The following is a 20,604-nucleotide window of genomic DNA, read 5'->3' as shown; positions in this document are numbered from 1 at the left end:
ACCTACACACAAGACAGACAAACACAGATGGTACAAAAGGAGTAAAAAATAATACGGGAGAAGGTCAAAACATGAGTCTTTGCTTCAGATGGTGGTCCTTTAGCACACTTTCTTAACAGAAAACTTGCTGATTAAAGTCTCTGGTTTACAGCCGGTAATGTTCTCCTTTATAGATTCATTCATTCAGAGGCCCTGTAGTTTGGGAAATGCCATACTCATGGGCAGCAGGCTTTCTGGAGAGACACCTTAGGCCTTATTTCTCCATTTCTGAGACTCAGTGTTGACGCCAACAGAGAATCCGTGGACATTCACGACAGAAAATTTGGCGCCGCACCTGGACCTATTCCGCTACCATTGAGGGGCTAGCACCGATGCCGCGTGTAACGCAATCGATTCCAATGAAAAATGGTGCCTGATTCGCTGGGTCCGGTGATTGCCACTTGGGAGGCCGACAAGCTGCAGCCGCATAAACACATTACACTCCCCACACACCATCCCAGCCAAAAAGATGTCAATGGTTGTGCTGGAGCACACCCATACAGCTGATGGGTCATCTGGGGCCAGAGGGCACCCAGGGGGGTGCCCTGAGGGGACACCTATATGAACCGTGGCGCCAGATTCAAAATGGGCTGTTAGCTGTGTGCGCAGCTGCATGGCTGCGGCAATGGTGCTCCGTGCTCACGCACTATGACCCCACAGCCCACCTCCTGGCCACCCAACACTTCTCCCCACGGTCCTGGCAGAAACCACCCAGCCAGCGGCACAACTGTCAGCACACTATGGCCATGTTGGACACCTTCCGTACCCCCTCTCTCTCCCTCAGCAGCCGCCACGCCAGTTTCATGATTTTTAAAAGCACAAGTGAACCACTCCATCAGAAACGTGGCCCATCAGAGGCAGAGAATCGCGGAGGTCCCGGAAATACCAGGTCGGACCAGTTCATGATATGCAAACTGTGACTACTGTACATGCAGGGTGAAACGCATTGACCCCATTTTCGAGGTGACGGAGAATCGCGATTTGGCGTCAAATCGGCGCCTACCACGATTTTGGCGCCGGACCCGATTCTCCGCCCAACCGCCTTTCCCGATTTCGGCATCGGCCAACGGAGAATCACGCCCCTTATTTCTCATCAAACTGGGCCTTCAGCTCAAGGTTCACATTTAGGCCTCTGTCTTTCAGGGGACAAACTCTATTTCACATCAAACTTTGCTTTCTGCTCCTGGTTTGACTTCAGGCCTGTGCGGTCTCAAGACAATAGCACCCAGAGGCTTGCTGGAGGGGGAGTCAGCTCTCCCACTGACCTTCTGGAGAGAATTAGCTGGATCTTTTTGGAGAGAGTTAGTTGGATCTCTTCTCCAGGCTGCCAGAATAAAAACTGAAACCAAAATCAAGCCCTTGGGACTGTCAAAAACATCAATGGGATCAGATCCAATCACCACCTGTTACCGGACAGAGCACAATCGTTGGGCCAATTCATTGGCCACCAGCCAGTCAATTAAACCGAGTCCTCACTGATGCCAGCCAGTTTGCAACCACCAGTTTAAATGAGCACAACCTTCCAGATTCTTCTGTTTGAATGAAAGGTACAGGCTTCTTACAGGCTGCTTACCTTAAAGCGAGATGACCATCAATCAACCATCGATCAGTCCGGTGGCATTTGCAAGCGGGTCAGCCACATCGAGAGGAGCTCCCACCGGTGGCCACTATTTGCAGCGCTTTCGGGGGTTTCCCCGATTCTTCGCTGTCCCCCGCCCCCATTATTGTCGGCATTTGGGGCCACCCGGGCATCAAGCGGGGCCGGTTCGAAAACCGGCGAGGAACCCCGCGCAGGTGTCGGGCGACTGGTGCTGCGGAGGTCGGAGCAACGGGGGCGGAGCCAAACGGAGGTCAAGGCGGCAGGCCCGAAGCCAGGGTGCGATGTAGGTGAGATGTCCCACATCGGGTGGCTCCTGCCTAGAATGTTGTAAGAAAACTGAAGTCTGGTCGCAGGGAAATTCTGGAGGAATACAGAAAAGAAAAGAAAGAAGTTTTAAAGAAACTTGGTGAAAGTTTTTTTTTGAAGGAAGACATTTTTTGTTTTTCTGTTTAAAAAAAAGATTGAAGCAGGAAAGAAGGGTGAAAAACAAAAAGGAAAAATAATGTCGTTAAATGATGTGAAAAGCTGCGTCGAGGAAGGGAGGAAGCGCGGGCTCGCTGTTGAATGAGAGGACCAGCAAAAGTGCTGACAGGATGGCGGATGCCGGAACGCATGGTGGGGGCCGCACTGCTTACGGTGGAGAAGATGACTGACGTGATGGCGGTGGAGCTGGAAAAGCAGTTTGCGAGGCACATGGAAGCTTTGAGGCAGGAGATGGTGGTCGCATTGAAGTAATTGGTGGAGGCAATCGCCCCGGTGAGGGTAGCTGTGGCAAAGACATGGGCCGAGGTGGGTTGTTGTTTTTTCTTTCTCTGGGACAGGGTGGGAGGGGACAGTATACCTTGATGGGGGGAGCCACCCGCGCTAGCTAACTAAAGTCGGTTAGTGAATGGGGGTGAGGTGAGAGGAGGGCTGCGGACATTGGAGCCCTTCAATAGGAAATGTAGGAGGGGTTTCTGGGGGCGGGGGGGGGGTCGATGTTAACAATGGAAAGGGGTGGGTCAGGCTCATGGGGCAGGGCCCGGTGCTATGATGATGGTGGATAAGAAGAATGGGGGGGGGGGGGGGGTGAGAGACGCCCAGTTAGGATAGTCATGTGAGGGGTTAGGAGGTCCGGTCAAGAGGTCAAGGGTGCTTGCGCATCTTAAAAGTTTGAAAGCCGATGTAGCAATGCTGCAGGAGACTCACTTGAGGGTGAAGGACCAGGTGAGACTTAAAAAGGGCTGGGTTAGCCAAGTGTTTCACTCCGGATTTGATGGAAGGGCTCGAGGGGTAGTGGTGTTGGTCAACAAAAGGGTACGCTTCCAGATGGAGAAGGTGGCGGCAGATCAGGGGGGTAGATATGTGATTGTAACAGGGGCGCTGGAGGGGAGGTTAGTGGCGCCGTTAAGTGCATATGACCCCAATTTGGACGATGTGGGATTCGCAAAGAAGGGTTTGGGGCCATTCCCGACTTGGACACGCATGAGCTGATTGTGGGGGGGGACTGGAACTTGGTGCAGGAGCCAAGGTTGGACAGATCACGGCCGCGCTCGCTGGTCCCATCGGGGGGGGGGGCAAAGGTGCTGGCTGGGCTAATGGTGGAAATGGGAGGGGTGGACCCTTGGAGGTTCCTGCACCCAAGGGAACAGGAGTACTCGTTTTTCTCAGCAGTCCATAAGGTATACTCGCGGATCGACTTTTTTGTGGTGGGGAAGGCTTTGCTGGCTGGGGTTAAGGGGTCAGAATACTCGGCAATTGCAGTGTCAGATCGCGCTCCGCATTGGGTGGATATGGTACTGGAGAAGGGGGTAGCGCAGAGGCCGGGGTGGAAATTAGATGTGGGACATTTGGGGGACCAAGGGTTCTGTGACAAAATTGAATAGGTAATTGAGGAATATGTAGGTTTCAATTGTACGGGTGAGGTGTCGAAGGCAGTCGTCTGGGAGGCTCTAAAGGCGGCGTTGAGGGGTAAGGTGATTTCGTTTAAGGCCAGGGTGGACAAAGAGGAGAGGTTGGAGCGGCAGAGGGCAATAGATGAGATGTTGGAGGTAGATAGGAGTTATGCAGAAGATGGAAAAGAGGAAGGAACTACGGGCAAGCTTTGACCCACTATCTACCAGGAAGGCGGTGCGCCAACTGAGACGAGCAAGGTGCAGTTTACGAACATGGAGATAAGGCATGTTATAAGGTATGTTAGCAGGTCAGCTCCAGAGGGAAGCAGCGGTAAGGGAAATTGTTCAGGTGAGGGATAGGGCAGGGAAGATGGTGGTGGCTCCGGAACTGATTCACAAGTTTTTTGAGGAATTTTATGTGAGGTTGTACAAGTCAGAGCCACCTGGGGGAGACCGTGAGATGCAGGAATTTCTAGATGGGTTGGAGTACCCGAGGTTACGGGAGGGGGACAGGGCTGCCTTAGAAGGAGCGATAGTGGAGCAGGAGATAAAGGATGCGATTGGGAGGATGCAGTCGGGGAAGGTAGCAGGGCCGGATGGGTTTCCGGTGGAATATTATAAAAAATTCAAGGATAAGCTGGCACCCCTGATGGTGGGGATGTTTGAAGAGGCGAGAGGGAAGGGGTTGTTGCCACAAACTTTGGGGCAGGCGTCGATTTCCCTGTTACTAAAAAAAGATAAAGATCCGATGGGGTGTGGGTGGTATAGGCCCATATCACATCTGAATGTGGACGCAAAAGTATTAGCAAAGGTACTGGCGTGTAGGCTGGAGGAGTGCCTTCCGAAGGTGATAGGTGAAGATCAGACGGGGTTCGTGAGAGGGAGGCAGCTCTTTTCAAACATTAGAAGGGTATTGAACGTTGTTATGGCACCGGCAGAGGGGAAGGAAACAGAGGTGGTTGTGGCATTGGACGCTGAGAAGGCGTTTGACCGGGTAGAATGGGGATACTTGATGGCAGTTCTGAAGCGGTTTGGGATTGGACCAAGATTTGCGAACTGGGTAATACTACTATATAAAGAGCCGAGGGCGAGTGTCCACATAAACAAGATCAGCTCAAGATACTTTTCTCTCCACTGTGGGACTAGGCAGGGATGTCCTATGTCCCCCCTGCTGTTTGCACTCGCGATTGAGCCGTTGGCCATCGCATTAAGAAGTTTGGGGGTGTGGAAAGGAATAGTGCGGGGGGGGATAGAGCATATAAGGTATCCTTATGTGCCGATGACTTGCAGTTATACGTGTCGGAACAGAGTGTGTCGATAGGAGGAATATTGGAGCTGCTTCGAATATTTGGGTCTTTCTCGGGGTACAAACTAAATCTAGACAAGAGTGAGTATTTTGTGGTGTCTCGGTCGGGGATGGGTGCAGGGGTGGGCCATTCCGTGGGGCAGGGACTCACTTTAGGTACCTGGGGGTGCAGCTTGCCCGGGGGTGGGGGGGGCTCCGCAGGTACAACATTTCTAGTTTGGTGGGGAGAGTGAAAGCTAATCTGGCAAGGTGGGATGGTCTCCCTCTGTCACTGGCGGGTCGGGTACAGGCGGTTAAAATGAACGTGTTGCCGCGATTTCTGTTTATTTTTTAATGCCTGCCGATTTTCCTGCCAAAGGCTTTTTTCAGAGAGATTGAGGGAAGGATTACGTCGTTCATATGGGGAGGGAAGGTGGCCAGAGTTAGAAAGGTGCTGCTACAGAGGGGAAGGCAGGCAGGGGGTTTGGGTCTTCCGAACCTGATGTATTACTACTGGGCGGCGAATGTGGAGAAGGTGCGGAGCTGGGTCAGAGGGGATGATTCATGTGGGTCAGAATGGAGGAGAGTTTGTGCAGGGGGTCGGAATTGAAAGCACTAGCAACAGCGCCGCTCCCGATAGCTCCGGGGAAATATTCAGGGAGTCCGGTAATAATAACTTAATTGAGAATTTGAGGCAGTTTCGCTAACAGTTCGGGTTGGGGGCAGGGTCAAGGGAAATGCAGATTCGGGGGAACCACAGGTTTGAGCCAGGGAGGTGGGATGGAAATTTTTAGAAATGGGAGGAGAAGGGGATTAAGACACTGAAAGATTTGTTTCTATGGGGTCGGTTTGCAGGATTGAAGGAGCTGGAAGCGAAGTATGGGCTGGAGCAGGGGGAAATGTTTAGATACATGCAGTTTCGAGATTTTGCCAGAAAGGAGATGCAGAACTTCCCGGAGGAGCCGGCCTCCACATTGCTGGAGCAGGTGCTGACGACAGGGGGACTGGAGAAGGGGGTAGTGTCGGCGGTTTACGGGGCTATTTTGGAAGAGGAGAAGGCACCACTGGAAGGGATCAAAGCAAAGTGGGAGGAAGAGTTGGGAGAGGATATGAAGGAGGGGTTCTGGCGTGAGGTGCTCCGGAGAGTGAATGCCTCCACCTCGTGCGCGAGGTTGGGGCTGATACAGCTGAAGGTGGTATACAGAGCACACCTCACGAGGGCGAGGATGAGCCGATTCTTTGAAGGAGTAAAAGATGAGGAGGGGGGGGGGCGCTAATCACGTTCATATGTTTTGGTCCAAAGCTGGAGGATTACTGGAAGGAGGTTTTTAGGGTAATTTCTAAAGTGGTGCACGTGAAACTGAACCCAGGCCCTCGACAGGCCATATTCGGAGTGTCAGACCAGCCATGGTTGGAAACGGGTGCGGAGGCAGATGTTGTAGCCTTTGCCTCATTGATCACCCAAAGGCAGATCCTGATAGGTTGGAGAGCAACCGCTCCACCCTGTGCCCTGGCGTGGCGGGGGGGGACCTGTTGGAATTCTTGACTCTGGAGAAGGTTAAGTTTGAACTGAGGGGAAGGATGGAGGGGTTCTACAATTCATGGGCATTATCATTATGCACTTTCAAGAACTGGATAACATCGGACATTAGTTGTGGCGTGTGGGTGGGAGGGTTGGGGGGAGGGGGCCGGTGTGTATTAATGGCGACTATGGGTGATCCCTAATTCCTTTTTGTCATTTGTTTGTGGGAACATGCGGGCTAATGTTGGTGGGAGGATGGGATCGTTGTTATTGATATGGGGGTTGACATATTTGTTACTGATTATTGTTTATTGTTGGTGGGTGTAAATTTGGTAAAAAATGTGAAAAAGGAGAATTTTAAAAAATGTTTTTTTTTTTTAAATCAACCATCGATCAAAGGTGCGACAGCAAAATAAAAGGGGAAATAAGGGAATATATATCAGCACCATCAGCAATGTCAAACCTCTATCTGATTCCGCTCTCTCCCTCTCCATTCACCTCAGCAGCACTCACAGTGGGGTTGTCAACCACCCTTCACTTTGGCCCTCTGATTGGCTCTCCGACATCCCCAAGCCGGAGTCCCAAGCTGGACAGCGAACAGGGAGGAACTATGCCATTGAATGGCCTATGACAACGAGCGGCGTCAGGGCCCAAAACTGTTTCCTCCTACTAATTATCTTCTACCTTGGGAAAAGTCAATCCATAAAGAGCACAGGCAGCTGGTGGAAAGTGGCCAGAATGAAAACAAACCTTCAGAAGAGAAAAACTGTAGGAAACAGCGGGCTGGAGGGGAGCCTCCCCTTCTGAGTAAAGTTCTTCGATAAACATTTTACTTGGAAACAGAACGTCCTTTCATTAAAAAAAAGGATTCTGCCGTGCCTGTACATGTTTGCTTTTAGAGGAATAAAAAATGTTCTGTGTCCACACCCGACTATAGCTTTTCTTCTTGTCTTTTTCAAAAACAGGATCTATTGAGAGAAATCCACAAGCAGCTCATTACGGAATATATCCTAAGAATTATGAAGAGAAGGCTGAATTGCAAAACAGAAAATCAACAGAAACAAGTGGCAGACCAGATACAGTATGAAGCTGACCAGTTGTGGGCATTATTCTGTTGCTTTGTAAGTAAACCAAAGGAGTTCTGACAATGATGGGGACCCGGGATGTGACATCGGAAAGGAGGAACAAGTTGCACAAAGGATTGGGAGAGACTAGAGTAAGAAATACTGATGTGATGGGTCTAAATTAGGTTTACAGTGCATCTATGCAAACACACTAAGCTCAGCAAATAAGGCTGGTAAGCTGCAGGCACAGACGAGCATAGGCTAGTATGATGTTGCGGTGATAATGGAGTTCAGGCTCAAAAAAGGACTAGGCGCTAAATGTTCATGGATACAAGTTATTCAGAAAAGATAGGGAAGGAAAGAAAGAAGAAGAGGTGACAGTGTTGATCAAGGAGACAATTACAGTGCTGGGGGGGAAGAGTACGTCCCAACGGGTTCATAGAATTTACAGTGTTGAAGGAGGCCATTCAGCCCATCGAGTCTGCACCGGCCCTAGAAAAGAACACCCTACCCAAGCCCACACCTTCACCCTATCCCCGTAACCCCACCCCACCTTTTTGGACACTAAGGGGCAATTTAGCATGGCCAATCCACCTAACCTGCACAACTTTGGACTGTGGGAGGAAACCGGAGCACCCGGAGGAAACCCACGCAGACACAGAGAGAACGTGCAGACTCCGCACAGACAGTGACCCAAGCCGGGAATCGAACCTGGGACCCTGGAGCTGTGAAGTAACTGTGCTACCGTGCTGCTGGTTCAATGAGATAATTCATTTGGGTAGAGTTAAGAAACAATAGAAGTACCATACTGGGACTGGTGTATTCTACAGACCATATATAGTTGGAAAGATAGAGAGTAGTAAATTTGCAGGGAAACTATTGTGAAGTACAAAGTACAGGGTAGTGATAATGGGCTCTTTAATTATCCTAATACAAATTGGGATAGAAATAGTGTAAAGGTCAGGGAAGGGGGACATGTTGTTGAAATGTTTTCAGGAGAATGTTCTTGATCAGAATGCTTCCAACTCAACAAGGAAGGTGATCCTGAGGAATGAGATGGGTAAAAAATGGATCAAGTGTCAAAATGGGAGGCAGCATGATGGCGCAGTGGTTAGCACTGCTGCTTCTCGGCACAGCGGTCCCAGTTTCGATCCCGACCCTGGGTCACTGTCCGTGTGGAGTTTGCACATTCTCCCTGTGTCTGAGTGGGTTCCCCCCCACAACCCAAAGATGTGCAAGGTAGGTTGATTGGCCGCGCTAAATTGCCCCTTAATTGGGGAAAATAAGAGAAGTGTCAAAATGGAATCCTTAGGCAACAGTGGTCACAGCATAATAATGTTTGGGTCCGCCATGGAAAAAGATAAGGAACAATATAGTGCAATAATAATTAATAATAGTAATACATAAAAAATACATACAGAAACATGGTGCTCCCTCGACCACTGATGCAAAGTGGCAGCAGTGTCTTTCCAGATGCACTGCAGCTACTTGCCAAGGCTTCTTTGCCAGCACCTTGCAAATCATAGAATCTCTACAGTGCAGGAGGCTATTCGGCCCATCGTGTCTGCACCGACCCTTCGAAAGACCACCCTACCTAGGTCCAATCCCCCCGCCCTATTCCTGCAACCCCACCCTACGGGGCAATTCAACACGGCCAATCCACCTAACTTGCACATCTTTGGGTTGTAGGAGCAAACCGGAGCATCCGGAGGAAGCCCACACAGACACGAGGAGAATGTACAAACTCAACACAGTCAACCGAGGTCAGAATTGAACCTGGGCCCCTGACATTGAGGCGGCAGTGCTAACCACCGTGCAACCCCTTCCCCCAAGAAGGGCAAGGGCAACAGATGCGTAGAACCACCGCCTGCAAATTCCCCTCCAAGTCTCACACCATCCCACCTTGGAATTATTTTACCGTTTCTTCAGTGTTACTGTGTCAAAAGGCTGGAATCCCCTACATAACATCACCATGAGTGTACCCAAACCACATGGACTGCATTGGATCAAGATGACAGCTCACCAGCACCTTCTCAAGGGCAATTAAAGACGGGCAATTCATGATGGCCTTGCCACCAATACTCACATCCTCATGAAAAAATACATTTTAAAAAGTTAGATCCAGATAAGTAGAGCCACTTGACAAGAGAAAACCTGAACAGTCTGGATACACATCAATCCAAGAGGCGTCAGAATGGAGTTGGCTTTCTGAGGCAAATGGCCTGTTTTGCTCTGGATTTGCTCTGTTGGAATGTTCACTACACATCTCCCAGTGAGCATTTGAGAAAGACAACCTTTGCCATTTGAAGACGACTTAGAATAGCATTAAACTATTTAACAAAAGCATTCTGGTATATTGTTGTATTGGCCGGAAGTCTCCGTTTGGGAGACTAAGGTATGGATTCTCCTCCTCCTGCCGCTGGTAGCGGAGTTCCCGCTGTGCCAGGGTGGCTGTGCCAAGCTGCCCGCATTCGAGGGGGAGGGCCAGGGAGCCACCCTGCACCTACCCTGACCACTCAGGGGTGTCCGATTGCCATGGTGACCCCCAGGGTGCCGTTCTGCCTGGTCCCAATTTGTGTGGACCAGCACAGATCGGCACGTAGATGCAGCCTCCCTGGGGAGGCCAAAGAATCGAGGGATGACGGTATGACCTAATTCCGGAAGCGTCATTCAGTCCCGCCCACTTGGGGCGGAGTTCTGACATCTCGCAGGAAGCCACTCCTGGCATTCAGCGGCTGTGTTGCGCTCTCCCTTGAACATAACGCGGCCAGAGAATCGCACCCAAAGTGTGGACTAAACCAGGGCCCAAAAAAGTGACTAAGTGTCATTGAATAACAGTGGGGAACCCGCTGGCAGAGCCTGCAGGAAACTCCCTGAAAACCCCCCCACAAATTAACTTAGAAATATTTTGGGAGAATCGCACCCATAATCGCCCAAACGGAGAATTTCGGCCCAAGTATTCCCGCCGGGACTGAATGACATGCGATTCGCACTTTCATTGGGGGCGCTATTCGGTAAGCGAGTTAGGAAATACAAATGAGCCAGCACTCTGCCGGAACAAATTGTGAGCAATTCCCGGCCCAGCGGACGTTGTAACCACTGGGGCTGGAATTAGTGGCCTGATAGATGGAGCTGCTTTTAAGCGCTCCACTTACCACAAACACTCACTGCAGCCATGAAGGTGGCTCCCAGAAGACTTGCCCCCTCGAGTTCAGGAGTCTAAGGTGGACCCAGAGCTCCATGCCATCGAGGAGAGGAGGGACACCCTCTTCCCCAGGGTGGGCCACAGTCTCAAGCCTGCCCTCCTGTACAGTGTCTGTGAGTTAGTGGCAGAGGCAGTCAGTGCTACCAGCATCACCAGAAGACCGCTGGTGATCCTTGGGCAGGAGGGTCACTGGTGAGGCCTCTGCCCTGAGAGCGGCAGAGCACCAGGGGAGCTCTAACAGCCACGGTGCAGGTGTCCTTTGGTTGAGGTGAGCTCTGCTGATCTCCAGCTTCCTCTGCAGTGGGGCAGTGCTTCTGAGGAGTTTTAAAACCTGGTGGGCCCTTGATTGAGCTTGGCCATGCCCTTCCCCTTCATGAAACAGCTGGGGTATGAGGATATCCAGAGGGGTGGCCTGGGTGGGCTTCCAGATGACCAGAGGCTCGCTGAACATTTCCAGGACACACTGAGCAGTCAGCAGTGTGAACAGCCAGGGGCATGTAAGTAGCATCAAAGAGGCGCATTTAAATCCACATACTGCAGCAATGGCAGTTTGATCCAGGCCACCCAATCCCGAGGGGGCACCAAGTCATTCCCCCAGCCCGGGCAGCAATGCCCAAGCAAGCCCGTCAACTTTCAGGCTTTTTCAGAATTATTTTAGCCTCCCACTCTCCCTCCGCAGCCATGGCACCCAGACCTGCTTGCAAATACATTCACTAATCTGTGCCCGCGACACCTCCGTCTAAGAGGGGCAGAGCATCGGGGAGCCTGTAATGTCCAAGCTGTTATTGATGTTAAATTCCATGCAAATCATGCTTTCCCATGGATCGGCCGACACGGAGCACAAGCCTCAATATCACCGCCAGCGAGGGACTGGAGCAATGTGTCAGAATAGGTGCCGGGCTCAAACAGATTGGTTTCCTTTTCGCGCAATTCTCTGCCCGATCATGAATCTCGCTTCCGGCATGGCCAAGTGGAGAATCAAGCCCATTGTTCATATCACCAATCCAGTAAATGCTATAATTTGCAGTAAATTTACAAGCCAACTTCTGTCATGTTTCTGTGTTCACTTTCAAGGGCAGGATTACATATTTTCCCGCCAACAGGTTGGTCGGTAAGGGAGTGGACGACCAGAAAATATGTTTCAGATGGCCTTCCCAAAAGGCCCCAGTGCATGCCAAAACTCGCCGCAATTTTACACCAGGGCGTGCGAGGCCTCTGCTGGCCCACCCACCCTTGCCCCAATTTAAACTCTTAAGTGCCAAATTCTAGATCACAGAAGGGCTATTTCCTATCCAAGACATGGGGAGCGGGTGGGGCGGTGGTGGCATTTCATTCTTGAGGTGGGTGGCGCGAAAATTACAGTCTTGGTCTGCCCGCCTCGATAGAAAGTCACCATAAAGGCATCGCCAAGGTGTGGGCTGGAGTCAGAATCATAGAATTTACTGTAAAGAAGGAGGCCATTCAGCCCATCGAGTCTGCACCAGCCCTTGGAAAGAGCACCCTACTTAAGCCCACACCTCCACCCTATCCCCATAACCTAGTAACCACACCTAACCTTTTTGGACACCAAGGACAATTTAACATGGCCAATCCACCTAACCTGCACATCTTTGGACTGTGGGAGTAAGCCGGAGCACTCGGAGGAAACCCACGCAGAGCAAGCTGACCCATGAAGGAGTTTTGAGCCAGCCCTCGGAGTTGCTCGTGTGGAAATGGATTGTTTCAAAGGCCTACCTTTGTACCATGTCCCAGTTAAAATAGAAACACAAAGACCCGAACCCCTCACCCTCAAAACACTCCCCAGGCCCCATCCATTCCACCCGATGCATCCTAATATTCCCTCATGGTCCCTGAAGCCCTCTATTCCAGTTTATGCCCTGCCACCCAGCCCCTATGGCCGCTCATGCCTCGAGGCCATGCTCTGTCCTTCCACACACTTTATATGGCCCCTCTTGCCCACTGCCAATCTTTGGCACTTACATGCCTATTGATTAACTATACACTGTCTGGAACCAATGAACCCCATAGTTTAAAGTGGGATGTGGAAAAAAAAAGCTTTGTAAGAAATTCATAACTTCTCCTACGTTCAACAAAAAGTAATTTCACTACAAACTAATAAAAGTGACAATCATTCAGACCCTTTAAAGTATCAATACCAAAACCTACAAACCATTGAAACCACTTAACCTGTGTGAACAAACATTGTGAAATTGACTGCAGAGATCAGAAAGCTTGATCTGTCAATCAAACAGTGTTCTCTTTGGAGCACAGGTGTTTTAGTACGCTAATGGTTGCCTGGGCTCCCAGCCATGTCTTATTATGCATGATTTACTTGAGTATGCTTCATTATGCATTGCCCACTTAAGGGCTTCAATTGGAGTCCAATTGGGAAAGCTGTCCATGAGCCTTCCCATCCCAGACTTGATCAGGTGGAAGCTGGTGGGGTTCCCACATTGCACTTTCTCACCCAATTAAATACATCAGAGGTTTAGGGTGTTAATCTAGCAATGCACCATCATTAATAATAACAAATACAAAGGGATGAGTTGATTGTTGTTACTTTATATATGAGATTTCAGATGATGGTTATAAATCACTTGTTGCATTTCATCACATTACCAAGATACATTGATTACTGTTCTGCAGCCACTTTCATAACATTAAAAAATATATATATCTAACAAGAGGATTGTTTTTGTTTTTCACTTAACCAGGGATCTGAAGCTACATATCTCAGGTCTGCACTCCCTGAGATAGCTGAAATCATCAGGCTGAAAGATGTTGATGCAATTATAATAGAAGTTGCTGCACTCTTTCAAGATTTCCCTGATGTTGGGTAAGAACAGTTACAAAAGTCTCAAACAAAAATATCAATACATCTGATCGGGACATTTAGTAAAGGAAGTTGACCCATTAGAAATTGGCTTTCGCTTTTAAAAGAGTTCAATTCTCATCTGTTCAGGCATGTAGTGAAGTTATTTAAAGATCTTTAAGCAATCTTTGTAGTACTTGCATTTTGAAATCTACACAGATCATTTTGCTAAGATGTTTCCATATTTTGAAAGCTGTATTTTGTAGACCACAAGTGAGTCCGTACCGAGAAGGTTAAATAAAACTTGGTTTATTACAACACAATGGCATTTAATTATAATAATAATAATCGCTTAATGTCGCAAGTCGGATTCAATGAAGTTACTGTGAAAAGCCCCTAGTCGCCACATTCCGGCGCCTGTTCGGAGAGGTCAGTACAGGAATTGAACCCACGCTGCTGGTCTTGTTCTGCATTACAAGCCAGCTGTTTAGCCCACTGTGCAATACACATCAGATCCCAGCCGGTTTAGCTCAGTTGGCTGGACAGCTGGTTCATGGTGCAGAGCAAGGCCAGCAGCGTGGGTTCAATTCCCATACCGGCTGAGGTTATTCATGATGCCTTCTCAACCTTGCCCTTTGCCTGAGGTGTGGTGACCCTCAGGTTAAATCACCACCAGTCGGCTCTCCCCCTCAAAGGGGAAAGCAGCCTATGGTCATCTGGGACCGTATCGACTTTACTTATATTCGTAACCTCATTCAAACAGCATTTTGTCACAATGTTCAGTTAATCTTTGTATGAAAGCTAAATATGCAATAACGATGCGTGGGAAAAGTAGTTCTGCAACAGGAAATCATCTTCTAAACAAATCTGGGTATTGCCAAATGTTTGTGAAAAAATGTGCAATCTCATTGGAAATGGAGTAATCCGATGCAGCAAAGCAGGAACTTAACGCGATCCGTTTACAGCTCCTTTCAAATCATGCCTAGGCAAACATTTTTATTACAAAACTGAATGATAATTGATGTTAAAGAAATGTTTGTGACTTTGTGAGGGGTTGATTGTGTGAACTGATGATGTAACCATGCCTCCTGGTAGAACCCCTACAATGGCTGCAGTATACTGGCAATGAAAAGGAATCACTAAGAAATGGCTGACGCGCAATAGGAAATTATTCTTTCTGGTTTACAGATAGCCGATATACCCCTTTTCTCAATAGTAACTTCACAAATTTAATTTCCCTTTCACACTCGGAAAGACAAAGGGTACAATTCTAAAGGGGGTGCAGGAGCAGAGGAACCTGGGTTTATATGTCCATAAATCATGGGTGGCAGGAGAGATTGGTTGATAAAACATACAGCATCCTCTGCTTTTTTGTTATTAGGGGCATACAGTATAAAGCAAGGAAGCTTATGTAAAATGTCTCTCGACCATCAGGTTTGGCCTCAGCTGTAATATTGCATCCAGTTCTGGCTGCCACACTTTTGGAAAAATGTGAAGGAATTAGAGAGAGGGTAGGAAAGATTCACAGGAATGGTTCCAAGAATGGGGAACTTCAGTTACAAAGATAGATTGGAGAAAGGGTTGTTTTCCTTGGAGCAGGACAGGTTGAGAGGAGATTTGATGGAGGTATTCAAAATCTGGACAGAGTAGAGAGGGGAAAATGTTCCCATTGGTGGTAGGATCAAGAACAAGAATACACAGATAAAAGGTAACTGGGAAAAGAGGTACAATGATAATAATAATCTTTATTGTCACAAGTAGGCTTATGTCGTTTCTGTGAAAAGCCCCTAGTCGCCACATTCCGGCACCTGTTCAGGTACACAGAGGGAGAATTCAGAATGTCCAATTCACCTAACAACACGTCTTTCGGGACTTGTGGGAGGAAACCGGAGGAAACCCACGCAGACACAGGGAGTCCGTGCAGATTCCGCAGACAGTGACCCAAGTCGGGAATCGAACCTGGGACCCTGGCGCTGTGAAACAACAATGATAACCACGGTTATCGTGCTGCCCCAGTAATATTGGCATGAGGGGAAAAACCTCTTCACGCAATGAGTATTAGACTGTGGGATGCACTAACTGTGAATGTGTGGTGGAGGCAGGTTTAATCGAGGCAGCCAAGGGTGAATTGGATTGTTATCTGAAAAGGAAGAATGTGTAGGGTTATGGCAAGGTGAGGGGATGACAGATGGTAAAATGCTCCTATGGGGAGCTGGTACAGATGCGCTGGGCCGACTGGCCTCCTTCTGTCCTGTGACAATTCTGTGCTTCTATGAAAACTTTGCCTGGTACTGCCATTAATGTGCAGGTCTACACTCAGCATTGAATCTCCAGGCTCAGTAGTGATGATGGAATGAGTGCTTTGTTCGCACACAATGTTAGAGGCAAACTCTCTATTAAGTCCTCCATAAATGGGCCTGGACTTCCCATATTTGCACAACTACTGAGTATCATCCGTCACAACTGTAGTTTTCTGACCCCAGCCCAATTTCCGGGTCAGATTATTTTGTATATTTGAAACAGGCTCTGCAGCCTCTGCCAGGGAGTCTGCCCGGAGGTGACATAAAATGAATGCTGCAAGTATGGATTACTCGTGGCCTTGGAGGCTTGTTGAGCATGTAACTGGCAGTCCTATGGCAAGATACAAGCTGGCAGTATCATCATTTTAATTCCAAAATAGCTTCTGCAATCACTTGCATAGGCAATTATTATCCATACTTCAATAACCTTAAAGAAATTGCATTAATCAGAGCAAAAGCTGCTCAAATCGTATGTGATATCGGTCAACTCAAGTTTCTGCCCCCCCCCAGTCTGAAGCCAGCAGTGTTCCTAAAAAGCAGGTGACATTGTTGACTCTTTCATCTACCGATATAGAAATTTCCAAAGTGTAAAGTTAGACTTGCCACACACCATTGCCACAAAACTCCATAGAACTCATGTCACAATTTTGAGAATTCCGATTCATGTTAATGCGGAAAATAGGCATAACAGACTAAGATTTTGTTCCTATAATAGGATGATTTCTTTCTAGAATTGTTACTAGCTAAGCTAGCAATTCGCACTTACACACAGATATCTGCTGACCACTATGCCTGGAGAGAATAATCATGCTTCACTTTTCTGTAGCTGCAAGCATAGTTTCTGTTACAACAGAATTCTTTTGAATCACTCCTCCTCATCCAACATTCTTCTCTCTGCAGAAAGGAGCACATTAGAACCATCTTGCACATGAAAGTCAATGTGACAAAATCAGATGAAAAGAAGATTCTGAACATTCTCAATGCTCCTCTGAACAACGTGGACTCTTCCGTGAACAGGAAGCTCTTTTCCAATTCGACCCTTCTTAAGGCGGTCTAGAAATCAACTCACCATTGGGAAACTGTGCAGCAAAAGAATGATTTTTTTTTAGTCAACATTGAGCACGCCAAGGCCAGATGTAGCACATTCAAATGGTAACTTATCAGATCATTTCTACTACTGTGGCCCACACACCAGCCGCCCTATGGTTGATTGTCTAATTAGAATGAAAGCACTTAATGGAACATCTAACATTTTCTTAGCTTGTCCAAAATAACTTTTTTTAACCATTTTTAGGGATATCTGACTGTATTGTCACCGAATGACCTTGGTGTAATATGTGTTCAAAACGTTCGTGTGAACCTATATCGATCTCTAGAGGGAATAAATTCATAGGACAGCAAGGTTTAGAGGTTGTACATTTGGATTCAGATGTCATGCTGTAGACAAAGATAAGTCCATTGACATTCTAATGTTTGTTCAGATTCTGTTGCTGTTGTGACATCTTTATTTATTCAGGTTAAGTGGCAGCAATGGGGGTCATGACCAAATTATATTGTTGGATGGAGAGAGGAGATGTCTGTTTGCCTGAAAACAGACAGAGGAGGCAGGCTGACGTGAAACAGCACAACAGACTGCAGCAACATGATACTCTGCTCTGGCGTGAAGATCACACTGTAATACCTTCAATTTCTTATAGCCAGTATTTTCAACAGAAAGTAAATTCATTCTGAAAATGTTATGGAGGCAATACATTTATTTTTAAATTTGTTCTTGGGAAGTGGACATCATTAACGAGACCAACATATATTGCTCATCCATAATGGCCCTTGAATGAAGTAGCTTGCTCGGCCATTTTAAAGAACAAAACAAAGAACAAAGAACAATACAGCACAGGAACAGGCCCGTTGGCCCTCCAAGCCTGCACCGATCACCTGTCCTATCTAGACCAACCGCCTGTATCCTTCTATACCCCGTCTGTTCATGTGCCTATCCAGATACATCTTAAAGGTCCCTAATGTATCTGCCTGAACCACCTCACTTGGCAGTGCATTCCAGGCTGCCACCACCGCCCCCCCCCCCCCCCTCCGCCGAGTAAAAAACTTGCCCACTGAACCTATCCTCCTCACCTTGAACTTGTGCCCCCTTGTAATTGTCATTTGCACCCTGGGAAGAAGCCTTCAACTGTTCACCCTATCTATACCCCTAATAATTTTATAAACTCTATCAGGTCACCCCTCAGCCTCCGTCTCTCGAAAGAGAACAATCCCCGTTTATTCAATCTCTCCTCATAGCTAATACCCTTCATACCAGGCAACATCTTTTCTGTACTCTCTCCAAAGCTTCCATGTCCTTCTGGCAGTGAAGAGTCAAGCATGTTGCCAGGGGTCTGGATTCACGAGTAAGCTAGACTGGGTAAAGACAGCAGATTTCCTCCCCTGAAGGACATTAGTGACCGATACGGTAGTTCCATGATTCTTTTTAATGAGACTAGCATTTTTAATTTGGATTCATTTGAATGTAAATTACCCCCAACTGCCGTGGTCAGATTTGCACACATACTTTCAGAGCATTTACCTCAGCCTCTGGATTGGAGATCCAGTAACATTGCCACTGTGATACCATCCCTCTAAAGGGGAGCTTCTTTATGCATTGAAGAGAAGTAAAACTGAGTGGCTGGTACTCTGTGGTCACTAGTTCTGCAATAAAGGAGCTTTTAATGATTCACACTTGGCTTCATCTCACAGTATTATGAAATTAAAAAAATGAAAATTGCATATTGTCACAAGTAGGCTTCAAATGAAGTTACTGTGAAAAGCCCCTAGTCGCCACATTCCGGCGCCTGTTCGGGGAGGCTGATACGGGAATCGAACCGTGCTGCTGGCCTGCCTTGGTCTGCTTTCAAAGCCAGCGATTTAGCCCAGTGTGCTAAACCAGCCCCTTTGTTTTGTGGTGTCACTGAACCCGAGCATGCATCTATTGGAAATCTAGCAGTCACCTTGGGAGTGACAGCAGTGTTGGGCTGTGTGTGCGTGTCCACTGGATTGTAAACTGCATACAATTTTACAGAGAAAACTTCAATTCCATTAGTTTGTTCTGGACTTGAACCTGGACGTGAAAAATGACGGTTTCCAAGTACCATTATACCAAACATTTAATAGTTTAAAAAATTACAAACTCAGAAAGGTTATCATTGATTTTAGATGGTATTGATGCACATTCTAAGTTCATTTTAACCTTCACAATCCCAACTTCAACGGAGAATTCTGTACCTAGAATCAGCCTTTACTTTAAGGATTTACCTGATGTAATATGAGGGAGAACCGTCACTAAAAAGTCAGCCAATCAATGCTGGAATTTCTGTAGTTTGTTTTATTTGGATGGTAGGTGAAATATTTTAATATGGGTGAATGCACAAACCAGACTGATACCACACAGAAAGCATTTTAAGTTGAAACTATTTACACAATCATGAAGTTGCGAGGTTCTTCGGATTATTTTCCATGCTAATTTTCACAGGTCTTGTGCCACAGGATACTAGGACAAGCGCAGTTATAGACTGTCTCATGAGCATAAGAATAAGAGAGGGGTAGCTATAGATTTTCATACAAACATACAGTCTCTTTATTACATTTTAAGCCAGTAAGATTCTTTGGAAACTGTAACCTGGAATTACTGTCGACAGTACCAGAACATTCTACTACCCAGAATTGTAGCAGAGGCTGAATGGGTGTGTGCCGATACCAAAAATACTAGGAAGAGGAGTGCCAAATCAACACAAGCATTTGCTGACATTGCAAGCAGTTGCTTCTAGGTTACTCTATTTAAAACTTGTAATTAGTAGGCACAATATTTGACACCAGAACAATTTCATTTTAATACCTAGTTGCCACCTGAAGGTCATAAACAATTTCAATGTTATATTTAATGCTCGTCTTCTTCAGAAATCATTCAGCTTGTTACCTACACTGGGAATGCAGAGGATGTTTATTGTCACGTGTACCGAGTGAAAAGTATTTTTCTGCGAGCAGCTCATTAAGTACATGAAAAGAAAATAAAAAGAAAATTCAGGTACATTATATAGATACTGCTGCATACATTGTGGATATGTTTATTGTCATGTGTACCGAAGTACAGTAAAAAATGGGTGCGATTCTTCCGGCCCCGCGCTGGGCCGGAGAATCGGTGCAACCGCGCCGCCCCGACGCCGGCGCTCGATTCTCCGAGGTGTGGAGAATCGGCGCCATTTGGCGCGGCGTCGGTCGCGGGCCGCTGTACGCGGCAGGGCCACCGACTTTCCGGCCTGGATGGGCAGAGTGGCCACACGGAAATACCTGGTCACTGCCGGCGGGAACTCTGCGCGAAGGGTCGGGGGGCGGCCTGTGGAGGGGGAGGGGCGGTGGGAGGGGGGCTCCATCCCCGAGGGGGGCCTCCGATGGGGCCTGGCCCGCGATCGGGGTCCACCGATCGGCGGGCCAGCCTCCCCCCCCCCCCCCCCCCCCCCCCCCCGGGCCTACGGGCCTACTTTGTTGCACGTCCGGCCCCAGAACCCCCGTGCCATGCTGCGGGGGGGCCGGAGCGTTCAGTAAGGCCACCACGCATGCACGGGTTGGCGCGTCGCCGCTGCGCATGTGCGGGTTGGCACCGCACCCAGTGCGCGCCACGAAGTAAGGCTGGAACGGCGTGAACCGCTCCAGCGCCGTGCTGGCTCCCTGTGGGGGCCAGAATCGCTACTGCCCGTGCCCGTTTCACACCATCGTGAAACGCGACGGCAGTCACGACGGAGCGGACACTCTGTTCCGCGATCGGAGAATCGCGCCCAGTATTTTTCTGTGAGCAGCTCAAACAGATCATTTAGTACATGAAAAGAAATGAAAATACATAATAGGGTAACACAAGGTACAC

At 48.1% G+C, this 20,604-nt stretch overlaps 1 protein-coding gene across 2 annotated transcripts in view; it reads left to right on the top strand.

Annotated features, from left to right (window-relative positions):
* LOC140402513 (tumor necrosis factor alpha-induced protein 2-like) overlaps positions 1–17,440 on the top strand; it is a 45,655-nt gene extending 28,215 nt beyond the window's left edge. For both annotated transcript variants that reach the window (XM_072490376.1, XM_072490379.1), the window contains exons 11-13: positions 7,286–7,441; positions 13,304–13,425; positions 16,602–17,440. In XM_072490376.1, the coding sequence (XP_072346477.1) occupies positions 7,286–7,441; positions 13,304–13,425; positions 16,602–16,758 (435 nt within the window). In that variant the 3' untranslated portion in view covers positions 16,759–17,440. The remainder of the gene's footprint in view (positions 1–7,285; positions 7,442–13,303; positions 13,426–16,601) is intronic.
* The last annotated feature ends 3,164 nt before the right edge of the window (positions 17,441–20,604 follow it).

The sequence above is a fragment of the Scyliorhinus torazame genome, chromosome 2 (assembly GCF_047496885.1).
Source record: "Scyliorhinus torazame isolate Kashiwa2021f chromosome 2, sScyTor2.1, whole genome shotgun sequence".
Classification (NCBI taxonomy): Eukaryota; Metazoa; Chordata; class Chondrichthyes; order Carcharhiniformes; family Scyliorhinidae; genus Scyliorhinus; species Scyliorhinus torazame.
This window is presented reverse-complemented; position numbering and strand designations above follow the sequence as displayed.